At 34.8% G+C, this 22,811-nt stretch overlaps 2 protein-coding genes across 2 annotated transcripts in view; one reads left to right on the top strand and one right to left on the bottom strand.

Annotated features, from left to right (window-relative positions):
* The window catches only part of LOC113511494 (neuropilin and tolloid-like protein 1), a 237,585-nt gene that overhangs the window by 171,475 nt on the left and 43,299 nt on the right, over nucleotides 1-22,811 (top strand). The window contains exon 4 of the mRNA XM_052903615.1: nucleotides 11,338-11,910. Within this exon, the coding sequence (XP_052759575.1) occupies nucleotides 11,871-11,910 (40 nt within the window). The 5' untranslated portion in view covers nucleotides 11,338-11,870. The remainder of the gene's footprint in view (nucleotides 1-11,337; nucleotides 11,911-22,811) is intronic.
* Nucleotides 13,927-22,811, bottom strand: part of LOC128202604 (serine/threonine-protein kinase PRP4 homolog) — a 185,642-nt gene continuing 176,757 nt past the window's right edge. Inside the window, exon 13 of the transcript XR_008253882.1 lies at nucleotides 13,927-14,175. The gene's annotated coding sequence lies outside the window, so the exon portion shown is untranslated. The remainder of the gene's footprint in view (nucleotides 14,176-22,811) is intronic.

Genomic DNA, 22,811 nt, shown 5'->3' with positions numbered 1-22,811 from the left:
CGTTAATTTACTGGGTATTCCTCTGTAGGAATAACATCTGAGTCCTCAGGAATGGCAACGCATGGGAGGTATCATGGGCGAAACAGTATACTCTGTTATGTCCATGTACGCCGGTTTCTCTCCCTGGGGCCCTGAACCTCGGCCGACTGTGCTTCTTCCGGGGGTCAGTTTGCCATCTCCTCTCCTTAAGAGGGAAGATGTGAATTTTTTGAAAAGAACATAATAAATTACTAATAATAAAAAATAAATACTGTAACAGAGGCAAATTGACATAGCCCGAAGGAATAGCAAGCTGAAGTAGCAATGGACTGGTCACGTAGCTCTAAGAACCAACAACCTATGGGAAAAAAAAGGTTCATGAGTGGCGACCCCGTACATGCAAAAACAGTGTAGGACAATCCCCCACTAGATGGAGTGATGACCTCAAGTGCATTGCAGTCAATGGATGCAGGTTGAACAGATGCAGTTTCTTATGGCAATCTATGTGGGAGGCCTAAGTCCAGCAGTGGACGGATAATGGCCGAGATGAGATGATATGATGAGAGTCAAAGTATCATCCGCAGTGTCCCTCTTAAAGCATCTCCAAAAGCCTAAATGCGGTTGCCAATCCACCTGCCAAGTGTGGCAACAACAGGCAAAACTCCCATTATGGAGGAGGCCTATATTCAGCAATGGTCAGTTACGAGTAACAGCTGATATGAAGAGACAAAATATACCATAATTCTCATAAGTAATGCATGGCAGGCATGCATGAGATGTACCATAGGAGTCACAGTGTATTATATAACGTTCACAGTGCTTTTCAACTGAATCTTTGTTACCTCATAACTCCGTCACTTATAGTCGGATATGGAAAACTCTTTTTCTTTTTAAATGGACATACAGATTGCTCTTATAGTAATTCTATTAAAATTGTCTCAATACCTAGTTTAGTTTTTAAATACTTTTTTTTTTTAACAAATTAACAAATTTTTTCACGATTGAAATTGGCTTTATTTGTAAGCACAATCTACAAGGATTTAGAATAAAATTAACCCCTGAAACACCTGATCGGATCTTCATAAACTGTAGCTAAGAACAATCTCGATTATGTCAGCTTTCAAACAAACAAACGCATCATAATCGGCCCATTCGTCTGTCACGCCATAGACACGTTAAACTTAAATCAATCCTCTATTCGCGTCGGCGATTTAAAATTATTTCATGTTTAAAAAGTTAATCTAGCACAAACCAAATGTATACGAACGAGATATTAATATTTTGTTTGTTTGTCCGCCGCGAAAGCCATTATCCGGATCAAAATTCATAAAGTGCCGGATTTGTTTTGTATGGTGTTTGTTCACTGTCCTGATATCATGCCAACTATCCGCCCCATAGAGAAATAATGAATTTGGTGCATAGCTGTAATTTATATAAATGTTATTTCAATAATACAAAGCGGTGAAGAATAATTTCCTATATATTCATAATATATGAATATTTTTTTTTTATTTATTTTTCTTTATTGCTTTTTTTCTTTCCAGTAAACCCTAAGTGGAAAGGAGCATTAATTGCTAGCGGGCAATATGCGTACAATATTAGGAGGAAACATTAGAGATGTTTCTATTAAAAAATAATAAATATGTTGACATACATATATAAGTAACTCATAGAATTAAAATCAATAATATCATAAATGTGAATGGCAAACAAGCTAACGGCCCACCTGATGGAAAGTGGTAACCGTCGCTTATAGACATGAGCAGTACCATGCACATAACAGAGTATACTGTTTCGCCCATGATACCACCCATGCGTTGCCATTCCTGAGAACTCAGTTATCATTCCTTTAAAGTATAAGAAGTTTAAGAAGATACTTTCCAATGATTTAAGATTTGTGTAATATATATATATATATATATATATATATATATTACAATTTTCCCTAAATCATTGTTTGAGTTCGCAAAATACAAAAATAAAGAAAACAGAAAATAATGTACCTACTTACATAATATTGTTTCCTCCCTCGGGCGCAATAATAAACTCCTTTGAACATTGTTATCGAAGTCAGTAATAATTCACTTTCCAAGTAATCAAATAAAATACCTATACTGTTATTGTATAAAATCTTATATATAAAATTCTCGTGTCGCGGTGTTTGTTACCAAACTCCCCCGAAACTGCTTTACCGATTTTTATGAAATTTTGTGTGCATATTGGGTAGGTCTGAGAATCGGCCAACATCTATTTTTCATACCCCTCAATGATAAGGGTGACCCTCCCCAAAAATTTTTTTTTTTATTTTTTGACATATTTTTTTATGCTTTAGCATTGAAAAATACATACAACTTTAAATTTTCATCGTTTTACGATCAACCCATGTATTTTAATCGCGATTTTTATATTTCGCAATAAGTGGTAAAACAACGTTTACGGGGTCAGCTAAAAAAAAATATATATAGACATAAATTTTTTTTTTTTACTTCAAATGGGGCAAACGAGCATGCGGCTCACCTGATGGTAAGATATCAGATCAGTACTGATATTACCTATGCCTACTAATAATTCCTTTCCCCCTACTGTGGTTTTTTCTGAGTCAAGATGAAATGGTAACCCCATCTGCTCTACAAGTATGGGTATATGCTAACCCATACTCGTAGAGTAGCACCAACTAAGCATGTTAGGTGAGGATTAAGGCAGGTCAGTTGCTTTTTAGTGACTAATTTAACAACCACTAACCATGGGGGAAAGGAATTGTTAGCAATGGAGTTTGACAGCTCCATTGCTAGCAATATGCCTTATTAGGTCGTCCTCCACGTGGTTCCCCCTGGAAACCATCGTGAACAATTTTTGTTGAATTCGTCACGATGGGCTAACTGACCTACTTCATCCTCACCTATCATCCTCCACTGGTGCCCTGCCGGTGTATACCGATAGCGCGAGTGGGGTTACCATTCCATTATCATCCATTAAAAAAAAACACTAACCATGATGGTCTCCATGGGAAACCATGTGAAGGTCGTCCTGGTATTTTACTTTTAATAGATGATAATGAAATGGTAACGCTGCTTGCACTAACGGTATACACTGACCGGGCACCAATCAGGGATGATAAAGTGAGAATGAAAGGGCAGGGCAGTTAGCCCATCGTGATAAATACACCTTGAATTCAACACGATGGGTTACAGAGGGACCACGGGGAGGTCGACCTGACAGGGTATATTGCTATCAATGAGACTGGTTGTCCACGTTACTAACAATTCCTTCCCACCCTAAAAAAGCAGGTCAGTTAGCCCATCGTGATGATTACACCTTGAATTCAGCACGATGGGTTCCTGGGGGCCACGAGGAGCTTTTTATTTTTAAGGCCTTTTCTATAGCCCATTACTAACAACCCCTTTCCCCCCTATCGTTTTGTGTTAGTCAAAACACAGGCCATAAAACACCGATTACATAACCTTTAGGGTAAACCGCGTAATAAATACCTCATCACGTCCAGGTTAAAGCAGCTAAATCGTAATTTTAGCGCTCAAAGTAATTACATTTTAGGCCCACCAAACAAATTTTCTCCTAATTGGACATACCCATAAAACGCAAAAGATTATTTCTTCTAAAATTAAACCTTACGTACCTAATTAAATACTTTTTTACGATACTAATAAAAACTTTTTTTTATATACAACTTAGAATGGCAAACAAGCTGACGGCCCACCTGATGGAAAGTGATAACTGTCGCCTATATACATACATGAGCAGTGTCATGGACGTAACAGAGTATACTGTTTCGCCCATGATACACCACATGCGTTGCCATTCCTGAGGACTCGGGTGTTATTCCTCTGTACCCAGTAAATTCACGCCATATCCCACCCTTCAAACCGAAACACAGCCATGCAAACACAGCTGCTTCACGGTAGAAACACGAATGGGACAGATGTACCGAAGCAATCGACGTTTGTACAAAATCTCCCTCTGGTGATGATGATATCACGGCTATGGAATGCTGTACCAGTTTCCATATGAAATATAAAATGTCTGGTTACTTTTAAAACAAAACTTAAGGTCTTTTATTTGAGCAAGTTGTCATCTCCTTAATATGTTTATATGTCTGGTTAGCACACTTATTTCTTGCATACTTTTCGTGAACAGTATTTTTATATTTTTATGTATTTGTGTAGGCGTTTATATGCATGTATGTATATATGTATATGTATGTATGTGTGTATGTATGTATGTATATCTATTTGTATATGTATTAGTATGTATATATATATTTGTGTGTGTGTGTGTGTATGTATGTATGTATGTATGTATGTATGTATATATATATATATATATATATATATATATGAATGAGTAGGGATAATATTTATATTATTATATGTATTACATCTCCCATATCTAGAACTAACAAAATTTTTCATCGTACCTCCTACCAAATTGTTTATAATTACTCCTCTCCATCCAAAGGTTACCTGGAAGAGATCGCTCTTAGCGATAAGGTCGCCCATTGTTTTCTCATTGTGATTATTTCTTGTAATTGTTTATATTTATAATAAGTTTACTATTGTAATCTTTTGAAGGAAACAATAAAGAGTATCTATCTATCTATCTATATCAGCCATTACCTGTCCACCGCTGAACATAAGCTATGTTTCGGTTTGAAGGGTGTGATATGACGTGAATTTACAGGGTACAGAGGAATAACACCTGAGTCCTCAGGAATGGCAACGCAAGGGGGGTATCATGGGCGAAACAGTATAACTCTGTTATGTCCATGGTACTGTTCATGCCTATAAGCGACAGTTACCACTTTCCATCAGGTGGGCCGTCAACTTGTTTGCCATTATAAGTTGTATATAAAAAAAAGCTATACCTTGGGCGGTTTTTTCAGTAGTTACCACACTTGGTAACTCACCTAGAGTTGGTAACCGCAGTTAGGCTTTGGTGATGTGTTCAAGGAAACGCTATTGTCCATCCCTCGACAATTAAGTTTCCTTAGTCGCCTCTTACGTCACTAACTGGTGTGGAAGGGGTGGCCTATTCTTTGCCGGGGCCATCGGCAGTAGATTTAAAAAAATACGATTTAAAAATGCTTGTAAACAAGTCTGTTTGAATTGAGATGCATTAAAATTGAATTTAAAATTGCAAATAATTTCACGCCGTCTCGTCCATTTTTCTTTATTATCCGAATTTGGTGCAAATTAATCGTTATTAAAACGAAATTAAAGACTAATTTGTATTATTTCCATAATTAATCGTGAGTCATCAGATTAATAACGATTTTTTTTTAATTTATAATTTTATTTAACATTCATTGAATTCCAAAAACCGAAAGGTCGCAATAATTTAAATATTTTCAAGGAATTCCTAATGGCGAAGGTATTTTTTATCGAAATATCTACAGATTAAAAATAAATGATATAAAATCATTGATATGCCAATTGTTTTAGCAAATTCCATCATTCTGTTAATGTCAGACTCATAAGTGGTATCAGATTCCTTAAATCTGAGGAAAGACTGCATGCTCCGTCGCTTGTATAATGCTCATAGGAATTATTTAACACTAGCTGATGCTTGCGACTTTGTCCGCGTGGTATTTGTTATTCCTGCTAAGTATGTATCGATGTATGTACCTACCTATTTATTAAGTCAATAAATCACATGGGGGGGAAAGGGATTGTTAGCAATGGAGACTGAGAACCCCATTGCTAACAATATACCCAACCAGGCCGACCTCCTCCCGGTTCTCCCTGGAAACTATCATGGTTAATTCCTGATGAATTCATCATGATGGGCTAACTGGCCTGTTTTCATTCTCATCTATCACCCTTCACTGGTGCTCCGCCAGCGTATCCCGTTAGCGCAGGCGGGGTTACTAATATGCATGTATCAGAACAAGTATGTAACCATTATGTCGCTAGTGTTGCGAGTCGAGATTGTGAAACGTCTCAATTTCAATATCGATTTATTTCTAATAACAATAATCTTTATTTGTTTAAACAAGGTACTATCAAAGATTAATTAGTGATAGAAGATTCGTGTTTAGCTAACACTGTGATAGCATGCAAAGGTATTTAAGATATCCAATTACAATTTTTGTTTTTTGTTTAAGAAATCTTTTACATCATTGTTTGTAAAATATGCTCGTTCTTGTTGTATATAGGTATTATTAATTATATTATATTTAATTGCAAATAAAATTGCCGTCTGTTGACTTGATGTATTTATTGAAGTTTTATTACTGGCTGTTGACACTGAGGTTTTTTAGAACAATATATTATTTTTAAGTTTGTTCTATGTCTGATTTTTATAAGACATGTCTTGTGAATAACTATCAAGAAACAATCGAAACTCAAAAAAATATAGAACAAAACTCAGTAGATGACAATAAGTTACAGGAAGAGATACAAAAAGAGAAAACGAGCACACATGAAAATATAGATATCAAACATGAACTAAATAAGATATATATAATTGGGGGACAACAGTGTCGCGGAATGGCATCAGCACTATACCGCTCTAGAAAATTCAGTAAATACGAAAATTACAAAATAAGTTCTTTTATCAAGCCTAATGCACGTTGCGAAGATATATTAAAAACCACTGAGACATTAAATGCTAATAAAAATGATAAAATTATTGTTAACATTGGAGAGTGTGATACTAATCCCAGTAAATTGATTGCGGAATTAAGTTACTTCCTAAAAGTCCATAATAAGCCAACTGTAATTGTACTGGGCATAAAAAATAATATACATTTAAATGAAAATAAATTAAATGAATTCATAAATATGTGTTGCAAGAATTTTGATAATGTATTTTTTTTGGATTTATATGACATCAATTATTATGATAGAAATTTTATGTATAAAGTATGTTATAAATTAAATTTATTGATTGACACTATATATTATGAAAACATTTTTTTGAGTTATAATAAACTGAAAGTAAAAATAAACAGTAAGTCACCTAACATTGAAAGAAACAAAAAATATGACATGTGTAATAATAATAATTACAACTCATGTATAAAGAAAACAGAAAATAATGACAATGCAAGCAAAATACGTGTTAAATTAATTACTAATTATTATATACCAAAGCATAATTCAAGCATAACATCGCACCGTATTGAAAAGAATATTTTTCGTGAATAACAACAGCAAGTCCTTTACTGTCTTTCATCAAAACATTGCTGGAATACTTACCAAAAAAGAACTAATAGAAATAACATTAGTAGAATTATCAGAAAAAAATAAAGAGTTCGATATATTATGTTTTAGTGAAACGTTTATTAAACAAGGTAGTGAAGGTAATATAAATATTGCAGGATATCGTCTTCAAACGTCATATTCGAGAAGCCATCAAAAAAGAGGTGGAGTCTGTATATTGTGTTCTTGTCATATTTCGACACAAGAATTAACTTTTTTGAAAGAGTTTTGTGAGGATTATGTTTTTGAGTGTTGCGGAATAGAGATCTCGCATATAAAATGTATTGTGATATGCATCTATAGAACTCCAACATCAAATGTTACAATATTCCTTAAAAAATTTGAACAGTTATTAGAAAAACTGAAACACAAAACAAAATACAAAATAATTGTAACTGGTGACTTAAATATAGACACTTTAAAAAATTCAAATGACACAATTGAATTAAAAAGAATTGCAGCAAATTACAATTTTAAATTACACATATCTAATCCTACACGAAAAAAGGCATGTTTAGATCAGATACTCAGTAATATATCTGAAGGTAAAAGTGAAGTGCATAATTTAGGATTATCAGATCATGAGACTGCACAATCGCTTACGATTGACGTAATAAATAAAGTTGAAATGCCTAAATTCTGGTATTATAAGAAAAGGGATTACAGTCCAGAAAACATTTCCAAATTTATCGAGTGCCTACTTAGTCTATCGTGGACAAATGTCTATGAAGAAACCGACATGGAAATTGCATTTGAAAATTTCTATGATACTTTCAAAATGTTTTACTACTTATGTTTTCCCATAATAAAAATTAAAGTCAAGCCACAGAAAAAATATACAAACTGGCTAACAAGAGGTTTGAAAAATTCTGTAATTATTAAAAGAAAATTACGCTTTACATATTATAAAAACGCAAACAATAATACAAAAATGAAATATCAGAAATATTCAAAACTTCTGAAACGATGTATTAACCATGCTCAAAAATTAACTAATATGAAATATATTGAAAAATCTAATAATGTATGTAAAACTACATGGGACATAATAAAAAATAGGATGGACAAAAATCCTGCTATTAATAATATTGACAAACTTATAATCAATGATGACATAATTGAAAATCCCACTGACATTGCAAACGCATTTAATAACTATTATATTGACATGATAAATTCGGACACAACTAACAATGATGATATTACAAATATGCAATCAAACCATGTTAGTATGTTTTTATGCCCTACAGATGAGTCTGAAGTTATTAAAATCATTCAATCTCTGAAATCCACGAAATCGACCGGTTGCGATGAAATTCAGATAATGATATTAAAGGCATGTAGGAGAGAGATTGCACCAGTGTTGAACTATTTAATTAACCTTTCATTTAGTACGGGAATTTTCCCAGAAGCCTTAAAAATTTCTATTGTACGACCGCTACCAAAAAAAGGAAATATCCATGAAGTAGGGAATCACAGGCCAATATCTCTCTTACCGAATTTGTCGAAAATATTTGAGAGAATAATGTTTAATCGATTGCTGAAATTTCTGGATAAATATAAATTGATCAAATCGGAACAAAATGGGTTTCAAAAAGGTAAATCAACAACATCAGCAGCCTTTTCTCTCATGGACAACATTTTGTCTTGTTTGGACAAACGAATCTATGTCACAGCGGTCTTTTTTGATATGAGTAAGGCCTTTGACTCAGTATCCCACAAAAAATTAGTCCATAAATGCTACATGTATGGAATAAGAGGTTTGGTCAATAAATGGATAAACAGTTATCTATCCAATAGAAAACAATATGTAGAAATATCAAAACTTGACTCAAGCATGGAAATTAGCAGGTACAAATCATCCATAAAAGTCAACAAAAATGGCGTACCACAAGGTAGTATTCTAGGACCCTTGTTATTCCTGCTTTACATTAACGATTTGCCCCATGTTACACAGTATAACTGTACACTGTTTGCTGATGACGTGTCCGTTGTGATACCATGCAATGATACTGAAACATATAATAATGAAATAAATGGAACAATAAGTAAAATAATAAAATGGCTAAAGAGTAATAACTTAAACATTAACTATAATAAAACTACATATATTCAATTTATTAATAAAAACGGGACAAAACAACCACTGAATGTAACTTTTGCAGGCAATATAATTAAAGAAAGTTCACAAACAACTTTTTTAGGTGTCTCATTGGATGATAAATGTTCCTGGGCTGATCACATTCATAAACTATGCAATAAAGTAAATTCATTCGCGTATGCTCTCTGGCGACTAAGAAGGATTAGCAATAAAGAAACAGCTTTACAGGCATACCATGGTTATGTCAGCTCTATTTTGAGATATGCCATACTTCTGTGGGGTAACTCGTATTATGCAAGCCGTGCCCTTATATCACAGAAACAATGCATCAGGGCAATCTGTAACGTTGACTCACGTACATCTTGTCGATCATTATTCAAGGAGCTAAATGTACTTACTGTCCCATGTAAATATATATATGAGGTATGCATATTCGCAAGAACACATTTACATTTATTTAAAAAGAAAAGTGATCTCTGTAATTTTAACACAAGGAATCCTCAAAACTTAGTACTACCTTATAAAACTACAACTTTGTATAGCAGAAATGCCTACTGTATGACAATAAGCATTTATAATAAATTAACGGACGAAATAAAAACACTACCCTTGAATATATTTAAATAGAAACTGAAAAGATGGCTGATAGAAAAATGCTTCTACTCGGTTAATGAATATTTTGAATATTTTAAAGCTTAAATATGTGACTCAATTAATGTAATTTGTAATTTGTCAAATGATTGTAATTTGTAATCTGTATAATTTATTATTAATACTGACATATATTTAATATGACGATTTCAGTAAAATAGTATTAGCATAGTACAGTGGAACAATTAAATAATTTTGTACGCCAGATTCTGGTGAAAAATGTGATCAATATTTAAATATTATATTCCATCTTTTATACCATTTTTCAAACAAAATAAAGTTATTTGTATTTGTATTTGTATTTGTATTTGTATTTTTTTCACTAAACTTATTACTTTATATCACAAATACATATATGTTTTATTACTGCATCCTGCTATTTACAACAGTATTATATATATTTTTTTTGTTCTATTTCAATTGTTTATCCATTTTTTTTTTAAAAACTACAATTGTCAATTTCAATCAAAAATTATTTACATTCAACCACATTCTTTTTTTAAATAAACTCACATTTAATAGTTTTAATTCATTCGATATCGTATTATATTGGAATTTATTTCGATTTAACCAATTAATCTATCAACTCATATTTAATTGATTAATCGATTTTTTTACATCAGCAGACTGTCTTGTTGTCTGGTTATGTATTAATTTAATTACATTTCCATTTATCATCAGGTGAGCCGTATGCTCGTTTGCCCCCTGTGTTGTGAATAAAAAAAATTATTTCTATTGAAACAGAGTATAAAATATGACGTAATTAATGGACAGCCCTTAAACGTATAGTTACCATATTCCACTTTAAGCAGCCATCGCTACTTGCAGAGCTCTCGCGACACTCGGTCGGTACTCGGCAACACTCGGCGATACTCGGCGTCACTCGACACCGAGTGAAGTGGCCATTAGGGTTTTATGTATTGTACGCTATGAGTTATAACGCGTTTGTTTTTTAACGGATCTGATTCAGTTTTCACATATGGAAACATTTTGTGTTTTTATTTTGTTTTTCTCGTGTTTTTTTTTTTAACATCAAGTATAGTTTTTTACAATGTGTTCAAGACCAGACATTTCAATAAATTATGATAAAACTAATATTTTTCAGACTTGCAACATTAGAAGACCATAGACCTTTCAACGTTTAGACATCAAATTTTAAATTTTCTTAACGAATAATCTTCGCATTTTGTATCATCTAATTTTACTATTTAAACTGAGTCACGGATAACGCATTTCATTTTACTAAGAATTTCTCAACTTCAAACGCAAATACACATAATTTTTTTTATTCCTTATTCTTGTTTTAAGAGGGACGCTTATCCCTCGATCACTCCCTCGATCGCAATTACATTACTATTTATTAATATTTAATTTTATATTTGTTCACAGATTTCAATAAACAATTCTGGAGTTTTGGAACTGAAGGTACGAAGAAGATGAAGTGAAAGTGCAGTGAAAAAATTAATAATTTGTTTAAAAGAAAATGTTAACGACTTCTGCCCAGAGGCTAGAAGTAACAGTGATATAAGTGTAAATAAAAAAACACACAAATTCAATTAAACTGTCAATTCTACTAGAATCAAGTGTCGCTTAATAATTTCCCAGTATAAATAACGGATAAAGAATTTTCTAATATTATTAAAAAATTGTGCAGTGAAGTGTGGACAAGGAAACAACGAAAATAAATTATTGTATATAAAATAAAAATTAGTTCAACAGTTTGCGACCTCTGAAATTAAATGCTCATCGAGCAACTGTGAAAGTGAAGTGAAGTGATTGTGGTTAACGGTTGACGACCCCTGTCGACGAGTGATGACCTCATAGTGGCGGGCCAGTGGCTGTCAACATGTGCACGTGACTGGCATTGATGGTTTTGCCACGGTGGCCGATGAGGGCGCGCGGCCCGACTGGCCGGCAGGTCAATGACATCGCCGGCACTGATCATGCTGTCTTTGGCGTTAGGTGAGCCACCCCTGACTTTCTTTTCACAAGCTTGCCTTTTAACTTGCAGTGTTTTTAGATCATTAGATCAAATCTTTTATATGTCAAACCTTCTTCTTCTTTCGAAACAATAGGCAACCTAATTAAATTTATACCAGAATTTATCAACTTCCAAAGCACGATTGGTTGTGCTATGAAGCACGAAAAGCAGGATAGGAGATGAGGCATGGTTTGTGACAGCGCTCCAAAGTCTCACTGTATATATTTGTATATATATATAATAAAAATAAAACTCAATAATATAAGAATATAATATTTTCAAAATGGCCGCCGTCACAACATGGCGTATGGTATATATTTCGTAAACTTGTTAATATGTATTATTTAAATGAGAGAAACGTATAAGTAAGTAATATAGATTAAAGGGCACTAGGTAACGATAAAATAAATAATATCCTTCAAAATGGCCGTAGCAACAAGATGGCGGGTTGTATTATAAACACTTGTTTTTAAGCAGACCTGTTTAGGACGTCAAAATTGTTATAAGTTTATATTTTGATTAAAGTAACGTGTAGATGTATATTCTCTAATAATACTACAAAGAAATAGTGCCTAATATCATCATGTTTCAAATTACATCATTTTACTTTAAGGCCAAAATGTTTACGCCATTATCAGATTTATTCTATGTTACAATATTAGTTTTAACCCGTGACTTCGTCTGCGTAACTAGGATATCTAGATAGACTAAGATAAGTAACCAATATATCTTTCCAAAGCACCTAGTATCCCAAATTACATGCCAATTGGTTGAGCTGGTCACACATATCATTTCAGCCATTATCCGTCCACTGCTGGACATAAGCCTCCCTCATAGACTGTCATAGAAAACGGTCCTGAGCAACCTGCATCCACTGACTCCCTGCAACGCATTTCAGGTCGTCACTCCATCTAGTGGGGGGTCGTCCTACACAGCGTTTACCCGTACGTGGTCGCCACTCAAGAACCTTTCTTCCCCATCGGTTGTCGGTTCTTCGAGGTCACATATATGTTTCATATATAAATATTAAAATCGGTTTGTTTGTTACATATTATATATATCATATAAAATATTAAAAAGAAAAATACAGATTTTTTTAAACGTAAACAACAATTAAGTAGATATCAAGCAAAAATACTAAACGATTGTTTCTCTGGTTATTTGATTAGAATTATTTTGTTTAATTCCGCTAATATTAGTATGTGTGTGACTGCCAACACTCGAAGATTGACCACCACTATTACTACCACAAGTAACACAAACTTCCATATTAGCCATCAGTTTTCGACCGCTTCAATCTTGTCCACGCGCGTTTTGTGATACATATTTCACCTCAACGAAGTATCTTCAGGCTTTAGCGGTGGTCAAACGTCAAGTGTTGGCAGTCACATGCATACTAATATTAGCGGAATTAAACAAAATAATTCTGATCAAATAACCAGTGGTATGGAATTCCGCAATATAAGACCTAGTTCAGTAAAATATTTGTTTCCCCTGACTAACCCCAAAAATTTGAAAATTTTCCAAAGTTGTAGGCGAAATATAAGAAATTTTATTAAATTATTTTCTTGAAAATAAAATAGTTTCTCTATTATTTCGTTTGTTACATTGCGTCAAACATCATACGTTCAAAAATGACATCACAATTGAGTTTAAAAGTGGAACGAATTTGTTTTTACTTCTAGCTTCAATTTGCATAAAGTGCGGATATGAATTTTTAAACGAAGGCAACACAAAGAAATCTGATGTTTGACAGTTATTTAGCAATTTTCATAAGTCATTTCCGTAAGCAACGTCAATCATAATGACATTGATGTATCGCCATATTCGAGTTTGAACTGCAATTATTTCATTTATTTTGTGCCAGAAAATAAAGCAAAATTGTAATTTAAATTCAAATATTTAAATATTTTGTATTATAATCTTTATAATGTTTTTTTTTATACCATTCAGGTGGCAAACAAGCATACGGCCCACCTGATGGTAAGCGGTTACCGTAGCCTATGAACTCCTGCAATACCAGAGGTATTACGCGCGCGTTGCCAACCCTGAAGAAACCTCTTTACCCCCCTTTTGAAGAACCCCATGCTGTAGTCTCTTGGGAAAACCTCGGCAGGGAGCTCATTCCATAACCTGAGTGTTCGTGGGAGAAAGCATCTCTGAAACCGCGTTGTACGCGACCATTTAGGCTGTAAGGTATGAGGGTGAACTCCCTGCCGATGGCGAGCCGTACGATGATAGAAAGTGGCCGTAGGCATCATATTGAATAATTCCTCTGAGCACAATCTGTTGTATAAGCGGTAGAACACGCAGAGTGAGGCAAAATCTTTCCTAAGACTTAAGGGTTCGATACCGTTTGCATTAAACGAGCCTAAACATTTGACAATTACAATCATCATCATCATCATATAGCCGGTAACTCTTCACTGATGAACTTATAGATATTAAGATACTCTTTATTTCCTCCAAAAGATTGCAACAGTAAACTTTAGATAAATAAAACTTATGTTCAGGCTTATGCCTCCCCCTTGGAGGGTTTTGCCAGTAATTGCAACGGTTGGCAAGCTAACTGGCAACCGCAGTTAGACTTTAGAGATGTTTTAAGAGGGACGCTGCTGTCCATTCTTCGCCTTCCCCTAGTCCCCTTCTACGCACGATGAAAAAATAAATTGAAGTCCACAGACCATTTTAAAGACGAACAAAAATTTGCAATTTTTTTTTCATTTTTGTTTCGGATGATTACTTGAGAACTTTCCACACTAGACAAAACAGTTTAAACATGAAAACTAGATACTCAGAGCTAGAATTTCCTTTTTTTTTTTTAGATTTTCTGTACAACTATTTCTCTCCAAGTTATCCCTTGTTGAAAATCACCCAAGAATTTAGATTTTTTTTTAATAAGTATAACTCTATAGAAAAACTTATTTAGTCAAGAGAATTTATCCCTCAATTTAAATATAAAACGAAATGTCTAGACTATGTATATAAATAGGAGTATATAATTTTATCTCCGTCCAAATATTGTCTGGCTGAATATTAATAATTTTTCGACTACATTAATTTTTCTAGACTTATTATTATAAAGGGGAAAGATTTGTTTCTTTTGACTAAATATACAATTATTTATTTACTATTTATTTGTTAAGTATATAAATCAAAATAACCGGTTATTTTAAATTAAATACTAAACTATTGATTTAATTTTGTTAAAATTTCTATAATATCAATCTATTGGTGCCATCTATTGAGTGAAATGGATAAAACGTCAACGGAGTTCAGTGAGACTTCGACGGTCTGCTATATATGCGGTGATAGACATGAACTTCACTCACTCGCTCTCTGTTATTAGCAAACGATTGATCATAATAATATTTCTTATAATAAATTCATATTTCAATCATTCGTGTTACAACCGTGAAGCAGTTGTGTTTGCATGGCTGTGTTTCGGTTTGAAGGGTGGGATATGGCGTGAATTTACTGGGCACAGAGGAATAACACCTGAGCCCTCAGAAATGGTAACGCATGAGGGGTATCATGGGCGAAACAGTATACTCTGTTATGTCCATGGTACTGCTCATGTCTATAGGCGACGGTTACAACTTTCCATCAGGTGGACCGTCAGCTTGTTTGCCATTCTAAGTTGTATAAAAAAAAATTCACAAAAGTAAATTTTTTTAATTCAAAAAATAAACGAGTTATTGAAGAGTTCCTGCACCCATAAATTTATACACACAAAAGGGAAAGAGACAAATACAATCTGTAAATATTTATTCACTTATTATAGTAAATGCTTTTAGATAAAAAAGAATTTTCAAAATCAATTTAGAACTGACGAAGTTATAAAGTAACGAACATAAAAAATACAATCAAATTGAGAACATTTTTTTTATCTTTAAAAAAAAAGTTGAAAACCGCAGTCGTAAAGCAAAAACGAGCAATAGTTTTTGTGCGACGCCTGAACAAACGTCTAGACAGACAAAATATATATATATATATAAATTAATGTCACTTTTCGTTGTAATTTAATAACTCGAGAACGGGCTCACCTATCCAAACCAAATGTTTAGGCTTTGTTTGGACTATTTAGTGGATGGTTTATGTGAAGTTTGCACAAAATCGGTCGAGCGGTTCTTCATTTATCACATTTTTTCTAACAAAAGAATTCGATAAATGGCGGATCATTTTGTTAATGGGGATTTTTGTGTCAAATTCAAACTTTTTTTAAGATAAGGATTGTGCTGTCAAATTGAAACTTTTTTCAGTGTTGACAGTTTTTTTTGTTTGAATAAAGGAATTTGATATTTTTTTTTTATTTTTTTTATTTCTCTTTATACGTAGCGACACATACCGGGCCGTTAGTTTCTAATAAAAAATATTGATTTGATCTCTAGTAACAGATCTTAGTAATCTCATTAGGACCTTTCATATTATTGTCATAACAATCTTTCATATTGAAACAAAAAACAATTTTATTGTTATTTTTAATTAAAATTAAATAGTCAGGGCATACGGCCAAAAGTTTGAGTGCCACTGGCCTATAAAATTATATGGCACACCCCTCTTTTCGGCATGGTTGGTCGCAGAAATTACAACACATCATAAAAATATGGGATCGTAGCCAGAAAAATTGCTAAGAGCTATTTGACCCGAATTTTTAAGTCACTTTTGTTATTTTATCGTTAACTAAAGATAATAGCAATAAATATCGTTAGATATATTACATAGAAAGAAAGAAAGAATAACTACGTGGAGGTCGACCTGATAAGATATATTTGTATATATCTAATATATACAAATATATCTTATTAGGTCTAGCAATATAACATTGATAACAATGCGACTAGTAGTCCATATTACTAACAATCCCTTCCCCCCACTCAATAGTTACATATTTGCCCCATCATTTATGTAGGTCCCACCATAAAATAGGCCACCCCTTCCTTTCCCGTGGGCGTCCCTCTTATAATATCACCAAAAGCCAAACTGCGGTTGCCAATCCGCCTGCCAAGCATGGTAACTACTAGCAAAACCCCACTTACAAGGGGGAGACTTTGTTCAACTATGGAAAGTTAGTTAGTTAGACGGGCTGTATGCTTGTTTGCCCACTTCGTGATATAAAAAAAACGAAAATATTTACATTAATACAAATGTTAAACCGCTTAACCACGGGGCGAAAGTGATTTTTTTTTTTTTTACAACACAGGGGGCAAACGAGCATTTATTTTTTTTTTTTTTTATACAACTTAGAATGGCAAACAAGCTGACTGCCCACCTGATGGAAAGTGGTAACCGTCGCCTATAGACATGAGCAGCACCATGAACATAACAGAGCACACCGTTTCGCTCATGATACCCCCCCTGCGTTGCCATTCCTGAGGACTCAGATGTTATTCCTCTGTACCCTGTAAATTCACGCCATATTTTTTTTGCTTCACGGTTGAAACACGAATGGGACAGAGGTACCGATGCAATCGACTTTTGTACAAAGTCTCCCTCTGGTAAAGCATGCATATGAGCATGCGGCTCACCTGATGGTAAGTGACTACCGCCGCCCATGATCACCTACAACACCAGCGGCATTGCAGGTGTGCTGCCGGCCTTTTAAAAAGGAATATACTTTTTTCTTGAAGGTTATGTTGTCGTATCGGTTCGGAAATACTGCTGCTGGAAGTTGATTCCAAAGAATGGTTGTGCGTGGAAGAAAGTGCCTTGAAAAACGCACGGTGGAAGACCGCCACTCGTCCAGATGATTGGGATGAAACTTTAGTTTGTGGCGGGTTGTACGGTGGTGAAAATCAGCAGCAGGTATCAATCCGAACAATTCCTCAGAACACTCCCCATGATAAATTCGGTAGAAGATGCACAGAGATGCAACATCTCTGCGCAGTTTCAGTGGGTCAAGTCGGACAGTAAGGCGTTGACTATCGATAATTCGAGCCGCCCGACTTTGAATGCGATTGTTAGTAATTGATTGTTAGTAATGGAGACTGAGAATTCCATTACTAGCAATATACCCAACCAGGTCGACTTCCTCGCAGGTCTCCCTGGAAACTATCATTGTTAATTCCTGATGAATTCATCATGATGGGCTAACTGGCCTGTTTCCATTCTCATCTATCACCCTTCACTGGTGCTCCGCCAGCGTATCCCGTTAGCGCAGGCGGGGGTTACCATACCATTTTCACCCATCAAAAAAAAACCCGCCAAACCACAAAGGTCATGAGGAATAGAAAAAGGAATCAAATATCAAAGAACTAATCTATAATATGAGAGAATCGTTAGACGGCATAACCGGATACCCGGATCACGTCGCACCCATCAATCACAGCACACAATGTGCTATATCCGCCCCATCCGTCCAATATCCGGCCCGGATCCGGCGCAATAGAAACCCGGTTCACCGTACAAGTCATTTGTTTTGTATCGGCCAGAGTGTCCGGTCCGGAGTAATGTTTACGTTCATACTTGGTACAGCTTGCCGAAATGTCACGACGTTAGAGTTATCTATAAATTTCTAATATTTCTGGCAAATAATTAGCTAGCCACTAGCTTTTACCGTGGCTTCGTCCGCATGTCTGGGATATATTCACTGACCAGGATACAATTTTTATTTACACAACTTAAAATGGCAAACAAGCTGACGGCCCATCTGATTAAAAGTGGTAACCGTCGCCTAAAGACATGAGCAGTACCATGGACATAACAGAGTACTGTTTCGCCCATGATACCCCCCATGCGTTGTCATTCCTAAGGACTCGGGTGTTATTCCTCTGTACCCTGTAAATTTAATAAAATGTACACTATGTCCCTCACCATCCCATATAGGTCGTTTATTACCAAATTTTACACATATTAATTAAGCCGTAAAAGCGTAAAAAGTAACCATAAATCTCAAATATATATATATATATATATTTGTATTGTGTACGGATTGAACCCACATTCGAAGTTTAGGCAGTATGTTAAACTGCTAATCAAAATTATGGCATACCATTTGTTAGCTGAAAAAACATTCACCTAGACCTAAAAAATAGGTAACATGATATATCAGGCGACAGGTCCGATGCGAGGGTCGACGGGCAATTTTTGCAAACGCAAACTACTATACCAAATTAAATTCGATTTTCACAGTTATATTCCTGAAGGTAATGTAAACTGGTATATGTTTTATCTTGATTATTATGATTATTATGATTCATCTTAATAATTAGCTACAATTGAAATATGTATATATGTTGTTATATTGTTACATTATAAATCTATATAGTAATTCCCTTTTTACGAAAATTGCGTGAACGGAGAAGTATGAAATTTGACACACTTGTAGTTTATATAGAGAAGTGTAGAATGCTAATTTTTTTTTAAAAATCATACATAAAAATAAGGTAAGATAAGATAAAGATAGATAAGATATATTTATTTAACAAAGTATGTTTGTATTAGCACAGAATTTATAATTGCTTCCTACACTAGGCTGAGCCTGTCCTGCAGGAAGCAGTACTCGTGTTATCATATACATGCATATAGATATGAAACATAGGCTTTTTAGCAGTACTGACAATTGTGTAACTAATTTGTATAATGCAATTATTTCATTAAGATCTCGCCACCAATACATAAAAATACATTATATCAATAAAAAAATATTACACACACTGCCTACTATGTACTTGATACACGCACGCATATCCACTCTTTTATTTATTGTTAAAGTCTGTGGTGATTGTCGTGGTGGTAAATTGAGAATAGATTAATATTGTTTGTCTTTAATATTATTTGTCTATGGTTTTGCTCAATGTCAAACATAACCATAATAAATTCATTTATTACAACATAGTTTCATCCCAATCATCTGGACGAACGGCGGTCTTCCACCGTGCGTTTTTCAAGGCACTTTCTTCCAGGCACAACCATTCTTTGGAATCAACTTCCAGCAGCAGTATTTCCGAACCGATACGACAACATAACCTTCAAGAAAAGAGTATATTCCTTTTTAAAAGGCCGGCAGCACACCTGCAATACCGCTGGTGTTGTAGGTGATCATGGGCGGCGGTAGTCACTTACCATCAGATGAGCCGCATGCTCGTTTACCCTCAGTGTTGTAAAAAAAATGTTATGGTCGAATTTCGACCACTGGGCGACCACTGGACGATCACTAGTAAATATATTTACCCTATTATTATATTAAGTTAGTACCTGTAAAAAACAATGATAAGCATGGTTATACAATAAATAAATAAAATAAGGGCTTAACCTTTTTTCTCATCCATGTAATACAATACTCCAAGGGCAGCATAATTTTTTTGCCCGGTACGGCAAAATACCTAGATCGGGCCCTGTCCAACGATCAAGATAGGCCATTTATCATCTGCCTGCGAGCCTGCTTGATACGATTTATAACACGGCCGTGTCGTTATTGGCCTGTGCTTTGGGCTATTAGGGCTAACGAGTCCATGCGAGGAACACGTTTTTTCATACATATTTTGTATTGCTACACCTTGTGTCTATTGTATCTATATTATAATCTATTGTATTGTATTGTAAAATCTTTACTGTACATAATTCACACTGAATACATTAAAAGATTTAATATACAATGGCGGACTTATCCCATAAAGGGATCTCTTACAGTCAACCTTTGAGAAGCTGAAAGAAAACTGTAGAATGTACAAGGGTAATAACCGTACAGCTAAAGATAAACTAAATAAACCCAGGAGAACTAAATAAATGGCGTGAATTTACTGGGTACAGAAGAATAACACCTGAGTCCTCAGGAAAGGCAACGCATAGGGGGTATCATGGTCGAAACAGTATACTCTGTTATGTCCATGGTACTGCTCATGTCTATAGGCGACGGTTACCACTTTCCATCAGGTGGACCGTCAGCTTGTTTGCCATTCTAAGTTGTATAAAAAAAATATTTATTTGTACTACAAAGACCTTCGAAGTCGAGCCCTCAGTAGGTACTCGTATGTTAAGGTAACACATTAGGATATTAGACCAAACGACCTGATCACGCCCAAAACGTATTTTTCTTGGCCATAAGGAAACGGAGAGTTTGTGCTAAGCTAGCTTTTTTTACACCTTTGTTAGTTTTAGGGTGGGTAGCAAGTGAGCGCGTAGCGGTTTTAACTTTTAAAATAACGCCTGTATGACTTCATTCAGAACAGATGTTTGTGTTACTTAGTAGATAGGTTTGTTTTATTACTTCATAATAACTTTTACACGCAACTTTTGCGATATGATCCCAGTACAGAATGGGTTATCCCTTCCTTTCTCGTGGGTGTCGTAAGAGGCGACTAAGGGGAGTAAATGGTCGAAGGATAGGCAGCAGCGTCACTCTTAAAACATTTCCAAAGCCTAATTGCGGTTGCCAACTCGCCTGCCAAACGTCGCTTTTCTTAGGCAGCCAAATAAAAAAACTTTCACAGGAAAGATAGTAATAATAATAATAAACTCCTTATTACCCACAATAGAGACGTATACAAGGAGTATTTATACAGAATGTGCATATACGAAAGGCGACCTTGTCGCTAAAAGCAATCTCTTACAGACAACCTGGCATAAATAGTAGAGAAGTACAGAGAGAAAGATATCATCTGGACGAGTGGCGGTCTTCCACCGTGCGTTTTTCAAGGCACTTTCTTCCACGCACAACCATTCTTTGAAATCAACTTCCAACAACAGTATTTCCGAACCGATACGACAACATAACCTTCAAGAAAAGAGTATATTCCTTTTTAAAAGGCCGGCAGCACACCTGCAATGCCGCTGGTGTTGTGGGTGGTCATGGGCAGCGGTAGTCACATACCACTAGGTGCGCCGCATGCTCGTTTGCCCCCTGTGTTTTTTTTATGGGTGGAAATGGGATGGCAGCCCCGCCTGCGCTAACGGGATACGCTGGCGGAGCACCAGTGAAGGGTGATCGATGAGAATGAAAACAGGCCAGTTAGCCCATCATGATGAATTCATCAAGAATTAACCATGATAGTTTCCAGGAGGAACCGCGAGGAGGTCGACCTGGTTGGGTATATTGCTAGCAATGGAATTCTCAATCTCCATTACTAACAATCCCTTTCCGCCCTGCCCACCTGCTACAGTAAATAGAAAAAAGTAACCAGACAAAATACATAATATTTTTAATATTATGTATATATTGTAAATCATAATGGTTAACTATGGTATACCATACTATGAATACCATAGACAAACTCTTCAATCTTATTATGAAAAAAGAATATTACAGTTATCTCTCTCAGTAAACCCACACCTTGCAGTTGGATTTATTTCTATTGGCCCGCCTTTTCTCGTGAGAATAATGACCGTAGAAAAATATGCATTTTGAGTTTCGTTGTTTCTTTTTTTTTTATTTTGTCTATGCCCAATTGATTAATGGATGTGTTTTTTCTCTATTATCAAGACTATGTACCTAACTAACATTGTATTCATAGCCTAATTGACTGTGCTCGCAATTGCGCGTCCCAATTACATATATATAATATTTTACTAAACTAGGTGTTTTTTTAATGAGTGGAAATGAAATAGTATCGGCCTGCGCTATCGGTATACACCTAACCTATCGCAATTAGGCTTTAGAGATTGCCAATCCTTCTGCCAAGCTTGGCACTTCTTGTTAAACTTCGAACTGGCCATCTGTAAACTATTAGAATGTAAATAATTACTTTAGTACTATTTTCCTGTGTTCTCTCTTCGTTTTCCTTCGTCATTTTTTTTCTGTTGTATGTGTACTGTTATGTATATATTTGATTGTGTTTATATTATATATATGTATGTATATATGTTTGTATATGATAATATTTATATAATAGTGCGCCACGTACCCATTGTCTTTTTCTCAATGTCCTCTACCCAAAGGTTGTCT

The sequence above is a fragment of the Galleria mellonella genome, unplaced genomic scaffold, assembly GCF_026898425.1.
Source record: "Galleria mellonella isolate WM207_F2 unplaced genomic scaffold, CSIRO_AGI_GalMel_v1 utg1053, whole genome shotgun sequence".
NCBI lineage: Eukaryota > Metazoa > Arthropoda > Insecta > Lepidoptera > Pyralidae > Galleria > Galleria mellonella.
This window is presented reverse-complemented; position numbering and strand designations above follow the sequence as displayed.